At 38.0% G+C, this 12,653-nt stretch overlaps 1 protein-coding gene and 1 long non-coding RNA gene across 7 annotated transcripts; one reads left to right on the forward strand and one right to left on the reverse strand.

The window, feature by feature from the left end:
* Positions 1-4,821: 4,821 nt before the first annotated feature.
* On the forward strand, positions 4,822-12,423 carry LOC102314265 (BOLA class I histocompatibility antigen, alpha chain BL3-7). Of its 6 annotated transcripts, none has more exons than XM_042216443.1 (7): positions 4,822-5,045; positions 5,686-5,952; positions 6,622-6,900; positions 7,241-7,561; positions 8,494-8,598; positions 8,828-8,840; positions 10,702-12,423. In XM_042216443.1, the coding sequence occupies exons 1-6, from the start codon at positions 4,994-4,996 to the stop codon at positions 8,836-8,838; spliced, it is 1,035 nt and encodes a 344-aa protein (XP_042072377.1). In that variant the 5' UTR covers positions 4,822-4,993; the 3' UTR covers positions 8,839-8,840; positions 10,702-12,423. The 6 variants fall into 6 exon arrangements, with proteins under 6 accessions (XP_042072377.1, XP_042072378.1, XP_042072376.1 ...); XM_042216444.1 differs by lacking the exon at positions 10,702-12,423 and adding an exon at positions 9,005-9,119; XM_042216442.1 differs by lacking the exon at positions 10,702-12,423 and adding an exon at positions 9,000-9,099.
* LOC121813026 lies at positions 8,235-9,106 on the reverse strand. Its single transcript, XR_006053471.1, has 2 exons — positions 9,031-9,106; positions 8,235-8,578 (listed from the first exon to the last, which is right to left on the reverse strand). It is a non-coding gene; the product is annotated as an uncharacterized LOC121813026 (long non-coding RNA).
* Positions 12,424-12,653: the final 230 nt, after the last annotated feature.

The following is a 12,653-nucleotide window of genomic DNA, read 5'->3' on the forward strand; positions in this document are numbered from 1 at the left end:
ACTGAGAAAACTTTCCCCTCGTGCCTGCGTTTGTGTTCATGCTGTTTGTATTTAACACTATCATCAACATCAACAGATCATATTATGTTTTTAGTTGAACATAATCATTTTGTTAATCATTTTGTATTTTTCCTCCTCAGATTCAAAACCTTCTTCAGACATAACCATCAAAACTGAGCTGATGACAAGTACGTACAGGCTCCCTGTGACACACAGTCTTAATCTTTGTGTGGTACTGCAGGTTTTCACTCATGGAGTTTTATACTTTGATGCATTTTGAATTATTAAAAACATTTCTGAACTGTTCAGCTGGTCTGACTCACCAGCTGTAGATTTCAGGTATAAACCTGCCATCACCATCATATCACACGTTTCTTCTCCTACAGTCGATTGTTTTTGGAGTTTAAATGCTCTTACCTAAACAAAACAACATCCTCAGAGGGAGCAACATACATGCTGAACATGGCAACCACTCGCAAAGATCTAAATATAACAAACTAGACATTTTTATGACAGTGCACATCGCTCCAGTTGCTGTTTCTTATCTGGGTAAGAACCAGTCGCTTCCACTAAAACCTCATATATGAAGAATAACGAGGCCATATAACAGATTTTACTGAGGAACAAGTAACTAGTTAAACTGTATCACTAGTGACATGATGGACGAGGAAAGTTTGTGTGGAGATGGTCGTGGCCCAGTGTGTGTGTGACAGCTCCTCCATCATGATGAGCTTTTGACCTGAATGTTTTTTTTCTTTAGAGTAATTCTGACAAAGAGTGAAATCTGCAACAAAGGTAAGTGACGTCTCTGAACACATCACATGTACCACATCCAGTCATCTTTGTGTTGCACTGAATGCATTTAAAGAAATCCTTCATTTTTCACACTGACTGCATTTGCTGATGCATGAAGAATTTTTCATTCACTCCTCGTTAATGAAAGCTGAATCTTTCTTTGAACAGGAGACACTTTGATCACTTGGACTAACTTCACTTGATGAGGAATCTGCATCACTGAACTCCTGAGAAAACATTTCTACTGTAATGGACATTTTTTATTGGGGTGGCTGTAGCTCAGGAGGTAGAGCAGGTCACCTACTGATCGGAAGGTTGGTGGTTCGATCCCAGGCTCTTCCGGTCTGCATGCCAAGTATCCTTGGGCAAGATACTAACCCCAAGTTGCTCTCTGATGCATCCATCGGAGTGTGAATGTGTGTGACTGTAGTTAGAAAAGCACTAAGTACAGATAAAGTGCTTGTGAGAATTGGGTGAATGTGTCTTGTTGTATAGAGCACTTTGAGTACTCCAGGAGAGTAGAAAAGTGCTCTATAAGAATCACTCCATTTACAACTTGTGACTGAAACATACACAAAATACACGAAGGAACCAAATTCTTACTTTTATGTCACAGGAAAAAAAGAGAATCACTATTTTCTGTGAGAAAAAAAACTTTTTAGCCAAACTAACTTTATTTATAAAGTGCTTTAATACAGCAAGTCCCGACCAAAGTGCTTAACATTAAGAACAGAATAAAAATGAAAAAATAAAATAATTCATTCATTAATAACAACAACAACAACAATTATAATAGTATTAACAATAATTAGACCATAACAATAATATAAAGACATAAATATAAACACTGAAAAAAACATAAAAAACAATTTAAATTTTTTAAGTATAATTTTACACTGTAGGTCTCTTTTATGCAATAATAAGTAAAGATGGTCCTGAAGAAGAAAAACGACATCTGTAGGAATTATGTGTTTATTTTCCTCAGTGTTGGTCTGAGTGTGTATTAACATTATTCAGTTTTAATGCTGCTTTGCTACAGCAGTTAGTTCTGCATGTTTGATTTTAGTTTAACTCTGGATGACTTTCCTGACACAACCTCAAACGGGATTTGTGTTCTCAGCTGGAATTGAACCATCAACCTTTTACTGACAAGGTCAGAATGCTAACCACTGCACCTTTGCAGGCATCGTGATTTAAGCTCAATAAGTTGAAAATAATAGTTCTGTGATTTGCTGTGCTTTGAACTAACTGCAGATCAGTGCATTTACACTCACTTTACAATCACAGTTTTTTAATGAGCAACAACATGAGGTGTCTTGAAATACTGAGTTTAAGATTTATAAAAGTTGTCACAAATAATTTGTTTCATCTTTAATAAAAAATATGAATACGCTGATGAAAGCTATAAATAAGGTATTGCAAAGAAAAGCTGTACTCTATTATTGCCATTTCTATGTTTTGTTCAAACCCTGGTACATGTGACAGTGATGAACAGTCATGACTTTAATGGTAACTGTATCATATATACTACACAGAAATGTTTTATTACTGTTTGTTCTGTTAGATGGTCAATGCAGCTGCCAAAAATCAGGTTTACAGTGTGTGTGTGTGTGTGTGTGTGTGTGTGTGTGTGTGTGTGTGTGTGTTTATGTTGGATGTTTCAGGTCAGCTGTGTTTTGATCTACAGAATCAGGGGAAAGAGTCTTTGTTCTGTAGACTACTGCACTGTTTCTATACTTGAACATCTAAATAAAAGTTTAACATTGTGGTCGTGTATAATGTCGATTATTCAGAGTGTGGAGAGGAACTTTGTTCACTCAGGTGAACAAAGTTTCTGTTCACCTGAGTGAACAGAAACTTTGTGAATATGAGTCATGTTCCAACCTAACACCACAAATATTGAATTACTGAGTATGTAAAGGTGGGTGCATCACTACTTTCAGCCAAGGAGATGATGAACTTTATAATTTTAGTTTGTTAAAGATTTCTATTCCAATTCTGGTTGAATTGGGCTTCAGATCCAAGTGACAGCAGGTCAAAATGTTACCTGTCAGTGTCCAGCATCAGTCTGTATTCAGTTTGAATATTACTATAAACGTATATGGATGAGTTTATGTCCTTTATTCACTGTAACATTTAACTTTTGAGAGAGCAGGATGAAGACAGCAGAGAGCAAAAAGAAACAGAGTGGACATGTGGTCAAATTCACCGAACAGCATAAAGTTGTAGCTTCAGTATAAAGCAGTGTGTTATACTGTTATCAATTATGGATCAATAATCTGCCCTTATCATCATAATAATAATAATGATGTTATCTTAATTATTCTAAGATGATATTTTTGTTATTTTCTTGTTCCTAGTTGAGTGAGGACGATGGAGAGAGAGAGGACAGAGAGGTTGTATAAGAACAGGAAGACTGAGGGAGCAGACAGTGAAGGCAGCTGAAAAACAAAATTAGTTTTTCATGTATTTCATGGAGACTTTGTTTTCCAGTAGCACATGTAAAACATGCCAGTAGACATTCTGAACAGGGGATATTGGTTTGAATAGCAGCATTTTACAGGATTCACTCCAAACATGGCTGAACAGGATGGCTGCCACTACAACGATATGACAGAGTACAAATCAGTTCTCCACGTATAAAACTGGAGCACACGATGCCCTGTGCTGTGTTTGCATGATAAAGGGAGAGTTGGATGAATTCAGAAATATTAATACGAAACAACTCTATTACCAGTTTGCTTCACGTACTGGTCTGTGGAGTGTCATCGGGATTTTCCAGTGTCTGTACTGAAAAATGTCACTTAAAGTACTTGATGATTTGGTGGAAGTCTCTGTGGTTAAGAGACTGAAATACTGTTTCTTATCTTATTGCTTTGCCACAAATAGTTCTTTAACTTCTTTAACAAGTCTTTGCTTGGGTTGGGTAACTAAAGGCTCCGCCCTAAAACAGGTGGATGAGATTAAAATCACTGATTATTCACTCTGATTCATTTTTAAACGTTACAATACGTCATCCAACTAATTAGGCTGCTTTTGAAAGTAATGTTTTAATGTGTATCAAATAGAATTGAGGTTTGAAAATGTGAAAATGTTTGATGACATTTGCAAGTAGCATTTTCTCTTAATATTAACGACAAGGTGTTAAAATGCTCAGCCCCCAATCATAATGCGAGGCGTTATGATTGGGGGCTGAGCTCCCCTAAAAGTCTGAACCTAGAACCCCCCCAGTCTACTACATGAAGTCTTGCCCCCATAATTTTGATTTGGGGGCTTGTTGGACCAACTTTTCCTCTTATTTACTTATTTTGCTCTTTATGTGAAATAACAGTGGCATACTACTGTAATTATGTTAGTCTTCATAAACTTTACACACTCAAAGCAAAAATAACTACACTAAGCTGTGTTGTGAAAGAGAAAATTAAACTGCAAATAGAATAAAGAAACAGATTTTGCTAATGAAATTTTATCTGGAAATTAACCAGCACAGAATGAATGCACAGTTTTTTGGGGGATGAGAAAAGTCTGGGCTTCTCTGCTCAGGCTGCTGCCCCCGTGACCTGAACCCAGATAAGTGGAAGGAGCTGGATGCCATGTTTGAACTTCAGCAGGACGTTTCAACCGTGTCTACACAACTGAATGCATCAGATTGCTGCTTTGTGATTGGCTGATTAGAAATTTGTGTTAATGACCTCTTTAACAGGTGTACCTAATAAAGTGTCCGGTCAGTGTATATGTATAACCTGTTTTCCTTTTGAACCACTGAGAGGAGCACTTCACCACGGTTTTAGTTCTTGTAGTGTCAATAAAACACTGTGTTTGTCCTCTGGTGACATTTTATTTGGGAATGTTTTCACTCTAAAGGGAGCCGAACAACACAGACAATAGAAACAATAGAAACTTTAACCTACAAAAAGTCTGAGCAGCATGACTCATAAACTAAACAAACTTCTGTGTGGAAGCAAAGGCAGAAACACCCGGCCTCTCTCCCCGCCTCCTTATTTCATCACATTTTGCAGACTTTACTTTCAGTTCTGCTGATAACATCAGTGAGTTGTTTTAACCCAGATATTAGTGACGTTGTCACTGAGGATGGTTTTCATTGGCTCGATGATGCAGCTTTGACCTCAGCTGTGGGTCTCCACGCAGACCCACATAGATAATAAGATATTAGCTGTTAGATTATCGAGAGGTCACCATGCAACTGTTTATTTTTCTGCTTCTCCTGGAAATACACGGCACGGTGGGACGTGAGTTAGAAATTTGTATCACTTACAGTAAAGTTTTTTAAACTTTGTTTTGCTAAAAAGGACACATTTAAGATTATTTTTAAAAAGGCTATTAATAGGTGCGTTTGTCTATGTTTAAATAAAAGCCATTAATATCTCTGCTAGTTCTGGGAAAATGCTTCAGGAAGCTTGATTAGCATCACTTTCAAGTCACAAACACCAAAAAGGTTTGTGAGTTTTAATCACATCAACTTATCAGTGACACAAAAGGACTTCCTGATTCCTGCACAGTTCAGGGTGTGTCGGCAACATCACTAACAGTGTAACATGATCCATTACTCATCATCTGTTATTAATCACATCAATTTAGACTCTCAAAATAAAGTTGAACAAAAATACAATCGGATATTTTCTAATTTTACAACATTTGAAAAGAGACAATAATGAGTTATTGATTATTTGATTCATAATTACATCGGTGTTAGTCTCAAACATAGTAAAAAACCTTTGTGTTGGACTGTGCCATAGTTTTTGTTTTGTTTATAAAAACTGCCCTTAATTCAGCGCTGTTAGAATGATAATAGGATGATTAGATGAAATATGAACTGCATGCGCTGTTTCTGTTGAGTCTAAAAGCTGAAACAGTCATTGTTTCTTACAGTGACTCGCTCTCTGAGATATTTCTACACTTCTTCCTCTGGAGTCTCAAACTTTCCAGAGTTTGTAGCTGTTGGTTTGGTTGATGATGTTCAGATGATTCACTATGACAGCAACACAGAGAAAGCAGAGTTTAAGCAGCAGTGGATGGAGAAAGCTGCAGAAGATGATCCACAGTATTTGTCCCGCCAGACTAACAGGCTCATGAACACCCAGCAGATCTTTAAAGGCAACATCGACACTTTGAAGCAGCGATTCAACCAAACTGGAGGTTTGTTTCTGTTTCACTTTTTTACTCTTAAAATGAAGCTTTTTATTAACCCAGCTGCTGACACTGAATAAAATCTCTCCAGGTTGTAAAGACCTTTGTTGTTACAGACTAGACTTGTAGTCAAGCCCGCCTAAACCAAGACAAAGACGAGACCAAGATAAAAAAGTCTTACACTGTCACGTCTCTCACCCTCTCTTGCTTTTCACATAATGATATTATCCTATATCCTTGCATGTGATTGGCCACAATATGGAGGGATTGGAGCATAGCTGAGCCACTGTGTGAGAGCTGAGCAGCAAAAGGAAATTAAGTGAGGAGCCGGCTCTCGCTCAATGGGAGTCGACTCTTCTGATTCACTACAAAGCACTCTCTAAGCATGCTTTTGTGCATGACACATTATCGAACGTTGGTTTGTGTGTCATGGGTACACAATCACTATCTGAGACAGCAAGACAGAGACAGCAAGACCAAGACCACGTAAAAGTGGTCTCGAGGCATCCACCTCTATTACAGACACAAGCTAGCTTGTTGGCGCCCTTAATGGAAGCTTAACCAGCCAAATTTAAAAAGCTGATTATGTGTATTTATGTAGTTTTTATTGAAGCTCTTCAACTTAACTCCCTCATCTGTGGGCAAATATCAACTATTTCCTGCCCCTCTTGGTTTCAGGCGTTCACATTAATCAGATGATGTACGGCTGTGAATGGGACGATGAAACGACTGTAGTTAACAGCTATCATCAGTATGGCTATGATGGAGAAGATTTCCTATTATTTGACCTGAAGACACAGACATGGATCGCTCCAGTAATGCAGGCTGTAATCACCAAACACGAGTGGGACAGTGACAGATCTCTTTCAGATGATCTGAGGAAGTATCACACCAAGCTTTGTCCTGAGTGGCTGAAGAAGTACGTGAACTATGGGAGGAGCTCTCTGATGAGGACAGGTAAAATCACATGACCTGATTTATTGTAATACTTTTAATTAACAGGCCACATCCTGATCTTCTCATACATTTATTACCACTTTATCACATTTACACTTTTCATTTTTCCTAATTTCTGTTTATTTGACTTGTCTAATCACCATTACTGCAGCTTTTTACAGCACTCCCTTCACTCAGTTGTGTACTTCTTGTAATTCTCCCATTTTCTTAATTATTGTTTAAGTGGCATTTATATTAATTTGTGTGTCTAAAACATTCAAAATACATCAAATGTAAATGATAAACTCAGTATGAACTGTGATTTTTTTTATTTTTTTTATTATTTTTTTAAATTCCCTAGAGCTTCCATCAGTGTCTCTCCTCCAGAAGTCTTCCTCCTCTCCAGTCACCTGCCACGCTACAGGTTTCTATCCTGACAGAGCCGAGATGGTTTGGAGGAAAGATGGAGTGGAGCTTCATGAAGGTGTGGATCCTGGAGAGATCCTCACCAACCATGATGGGACCTTCCAGATGAGTGTTGATCTGGATCTTTCATCAGCCATACATGAGGACTGGAGCAGGTACATCTGTGTGTTTCAGCTCTTTGGTGTGAACGAGGACATCGTCACCAAACTGGACAAAGCAGCAATCAGGACCAATGAGGGTAAAATTGGAAAAAGAAGCGAGTAAAACTTTTATAAATACACCTTTATTTGATCTTATTTGGATTTTCCATTTGGCCCCATGTGAAAGGAGGAAACTGGAAGAAGCCCTTTTCACACATGCTTAAAACAAACCAGGTGTTTGATAGAGATTAGGAAGCAACAGGACTAATCATTCAGTACTTGATCTTAATAATGGACGATGTAGGAGTGAAAAAAAAACAACAAAAAACTTTCATTTTTGGGCTTTAGTACAAAGTTAAACTGCTGATTCAAAACTTTCAACAAAAATCTAAAACAGGCAACAAACTGGTAAATCTAAAATACACTCAGAGAAATCACACGAGGGAAAACAAACAGACACTGAAACAAAGACTGAAGGGAGAGGGGAGTGTTTATAAACACATGAGGTAATCAGAGAGTGGGAAACAGGAGGGTGACGAGACACAGCTGACAGAAAACTAAATGGATGAAACACTGAGTGAACTTAACGCAGGGACAGAAACAGAGACCCTTCAAGGACCAATAACAGTCTGTGACTACAACACCAACAAGAACTAAAACACAAACAGGTCTGAAGGATCCACTAACACAGCACAGCTGAAAATAAAGATCAGACAAGTAAAGTAAGTCAGACAGGTAAAAACTAGAAACTTTAATTTTAATGTGGTTTTAGTGACCCTGATTTTTTTCCTGGTTTTATGTGATCTGTTTATAACATGGAAGAATCAAACCTGCTGTGATACTGTGTTCATTCACCTGTTGTTGATGACTGGCTCAGTGTAACTGCTAAACATCAAACTGTAATACAGTTTGGTTATTCACTAATCTACATTAAAACCTTGTGTAGTTTAGTTCCTGTGGTGTTTTATAGATGAAGGACTGTTGTGGTCTTAATGAACGTTGGTCCAACAGTGAGATGAACTACAGAATGTAAATGTGTTGGTTTCAGGTTCTTCAGTCTTCCCTGCTGGTGTTGTTGTCCGGATTATGGGCATCCTGCTCCTCCTGACTGTCTGCTTCTCTGGAGTCTTTATCTGGAGGAGAAAATATAAAGGTGAGAAATATGAAACACATTTACCTCCAACATGTTTCCAACATTTTGATGTTTATGCTCTTATAATTTGATGTTTCATGTCTGTTACTTCCCATGTGATAAAGTTCATAATGTGTAAATATTTGATATTCAATCAAATGTTTCATACAAGTGGTGCAAACAGTGCCTTTATTCTTATGTGCTTTTGTATGTTTTGAATAAATAACTGTGTTACTGTCTGTGTTTTCAGAGCTGTACTGACAGTAAGTATTTAATTTATTATATATATATATATATGTACATATATTTTATTAGATTTTCTTAAAAATAATTTTACTTGGTTTTTATATTTCAGATTTAAATGCTTATTTAAAATGTTTGAGACTTAAGATGTTTAAAAGATTTCTCTGTGTGTGACTCAGTGCAGCTTTAGAAAGAAATTTATCGCTCAACCATCTCAGCTTTGCATGAAGTCAGCCTCTCCCAGCTGAATGACTCAAAGCTACATCCAGGATGAGATGCAGTCTATCTGAGAAAGAGAGAGACAACCACACAAACTCACACATGCAGGGAAAACTTAGAATTAAAATGATTAATTAATTTATGGTAATTCAATTATTTTAGAATAAACATTTAACTTAACCTACAAAAGGGTCTTTCTGTGTGGCGCTTACATGTTCTCCCCGTGTTTGCGTGGGTTCTCCCCGGGTACTCCGGCTTCCTCCCTCCATCCAAAGACATGCAGTTAGTGGGGACAGGTTAATTGGAAACACTAAATTGCCCATAGGCCTGAATGTGAGTGCGATTGGTTGTCTCTGTCTGTGTGTTAGCCCTGCAACAGACTGGTGACCTGTCCAGGGTGTACCCTGCCTCTCGCCTTAAGACAGCTGGGATAGGCTCCAGCGCCCAACAACCCTGAAAACGATCAGCAGAAACGAATGGATGGATGCATTACACCTGACATGCATCTTTTTATACTGTGGATGGAAACCTACACAGTTACAGTGAGAACCTGCAGGAACTTATGATCAGGAAGCTTCCTGCTGCATCCAAAATGGAGAAACTGAAAATAATACAAGATGTTATTTGGTTTTAATTTACAATGCAAGTCAGATTCAGTTTACATAAAGTGTTTGCACTGAAAACCTTTAGTTTGAGAGAGAGATCACTGCAGGAGCTCTCAGGCAAAGCTGAACACACACACACACACACACAAGTGCTTTTAAGAAATTAAAGAAAACTGATTTGCTGTAAATCATATCGTGAGCAAATCAGTTTTCTTTACAGTGTAAATCATATCACAGAATATGAGTAGCTTATGTTAAGGCGAACTGAAGAGGAGGAGAGAGACAGGTGCTGCTAGGGCGAGACTCTCGCAGAGTCCTTTAGTGCTGCAGGCAGGCAATATACTCAAACAGCGCACAACTTCAGGTTTTTTATTTCTATATGATAATTCTGCATTATTAAGCAATAAGAACAAGTAGTCTGATGTCCTGTAATCATTATGAAGCTATATTATTATATTATTATTACAATTACATAATACAATTATATATTGTATTATGAAATACAATGAAAAATTACGTTTTTGTACAGAGTATCGGTATCTGATCAGTATCGTCGTTACCACCCTGAATTTTACTTGGTATCTGATCGGAAAGCAAATCAGTGGTATCGCACATCACTACAGAACTCCACAGGAGCTCTCCTTTAAAATGAAAAAAGGGACATTTTAAAATTCTTTATCATTAAAAAAAATCACTGAAGCTAAATATAACACAAACATAACAGTTTGCCTCCAAAAAGTGTCTGTGAATCTGGTACCTGTTTAATTAAATAAACTTGCTTTTGGCTGTACACCCATTACTCTTGTGATGTGACTCAAGGACACTTGGAGTACAGTAAAAAACAAAACAAAAAATAAGCCTTATAAGTGCTGCTGCCACAGAGCTGCCCTTGCTTGCTTGATCGCTGATCTAGAACTTTCTACGTGTGTAAGCGTGTGGGTGGGGGAGGGGCGCATTGACTGGGCAGGAAAATCAAAGCCTCCATGTTCCGTTTATAAATGGATGGAAGTAGAGCTAGCTAAACTGAGCTCACTAACATATCTGTACTGTATTACAGAGCACAACAACATCGCCTATACTGTGCAGTTTAAGCAAATTCAAGCAATGCAGACACATTACACCACCCTACGTCACTTAGCTTCTATAATGGCTGCCAGAGCTGTACTGGGTGTTATCGAGCATTTTCCCCATGGGCCGGCCTCTGGACACTGGATTACCATCAACCGTGACTCTCTCCTGTGTGCAGTTCCCTCGTTATCCCTCAGTGTGTTTAAGCCCCGTGTTTCTGTCTGTCACTGTTGTGTTGTACCATCATCCTACACTGTGTGTTCAGTCCATAAATCTGCCTAATTTATTTGTGTCTTTAGTTCAGTTAGCTTTTTCCTTGTTCAGCAATAAAGCTGTTTTTTAAGTTTACGTTTTGTGTCCTGGAGTCTGAATATTGGATCCTTTTCCTGGCTTCCTGCACACATCACATGACGAGGAATTTAAAAAATGTGGGATTTTATCACAGGACAAAAAGGGCCTGTATCCCTCAGCAGTATACAAATTTATGAATCTGTCATGTATCAATAATCTTTATGGAGAAAATATGGGGAGATCAGATCAGTCACAGAACATTATATGGAAATGAATATTATAAAATATCTTGTAAAATACAAGATATACATCCCAAAGATCACAGATCTGGCAAAAGGTCTTTAAAGATTTGTCTGGAAACATTTTATATAATAAACGAAAATCTGCTTATAGCTCCAATGGCAAATTGGCAGGCCTTCATGTCAAAATATGAAGGGTCAGACACAGATCCTTCAGTGGAGTGTTTTTGTGTTTGTTTTTTATCTCGTCCTGCCTGGCAGCTTTTGCAATCAGAATAATGACCTGAACGGCAGTGCCAAACCCATTTTGCTTCTCCAAGGTCAGGTCTACAAACACTCTATTGGCTCCTGTTGTTCATGTGTTTCTTTTATCTGTTTATTTATTCATTTCTATTTGTGTTACTTCAGTTATTACATTATATGTGGTATAGTGTGTCTAAGGCATGAGAGAAAAAAAGAAAGGGAGAAAAATCGAGAAAATATAATAAAAGGGTAGAGTACAAATAGAAAAGCACAATGTACCGCAAGCTGCTGCACCTGTAAAAAAAAACAAAGATACAGCACCTGGAACAAAAAACAGTGCAAATGCACAGATACACAAATCAATAACCTTCTTGTGGTGAGTGTGAGAGAGAGAATACCTGTGTCTTTGTCATAAAGGTACTTTAAAGACACCGGTTTAGCTCAGTGGGAATGAGCGACACTGTGTTTTATGGCTGAGAACAGCAGGTCGAGTCCGACCTGTTGCCCCTTGCCACATGTCTCTCTCTCTCCCTGGCTTTTGTTTCAGTCTTAACTGTACCTTAAGGGCTGGAACCAGAAAAAGGCCCCAAAAAACAAATGTGCTTAATTAAATTAAAGTCTGGAAGCCACAATAATGCCCCCCAGGAGCCAGAGGCAAACAGAGATGGAACCAGGACAACCGGGCCATCCACAGCCCCCAAGAATACTGAAGACCTGAGGCCACACATCTTGGCTTTTTATGTAAAAACCATGTCAGCTTTGACAATTGACTTTTCATATCCTTATAAAAGAATAAGGAAAGGACCACGGAGAGTAGCCTGCTCATCTCAGCAAGTGACTGTAAGAAACATAAGCAATCTGACAGCTCCCCAAAAATGAAGCTAAAACATCTCCAAAACGTCCAGGTCATAAGCTCTGATTCCTCCATGTTAGCCAATCTATCTATTCTCAGGAAATATGCCTCAGTTTCAGTTTTCATTATTCATGTTTATTTGGAAATATCCTTTCATCCCTGCTCAATGGGCAAGAGATAATTTAAAAACATAAAAAAGTATAATGGCATTTCTAAGGTTGCTGGCATGTAAATCTGTTTAGAGTCTCTTTTGAGCACAAAAGGCATATTGCAATATATTTCTATTTTAGTAAGAAGACTTCAGGAAATGAATGT

This window comes from Haplochromis burtoni, unplaced genomic scaffold, assembly GCF_018398535.1.
Source record: "Haplochromis burtoni strain Fernald_Lab_line unplaced genomic scaffold, NCSU_Asbu1 Contig_1060, whole genome shotgun sequence".
In the NCBI taxonomy this organism is placed as follows: Eukaryota; Metazoa; Chordata; class Actinopteri; order Cichliformes; family Cichlidae; genus Haplochromis; species Haplochromis burtoni.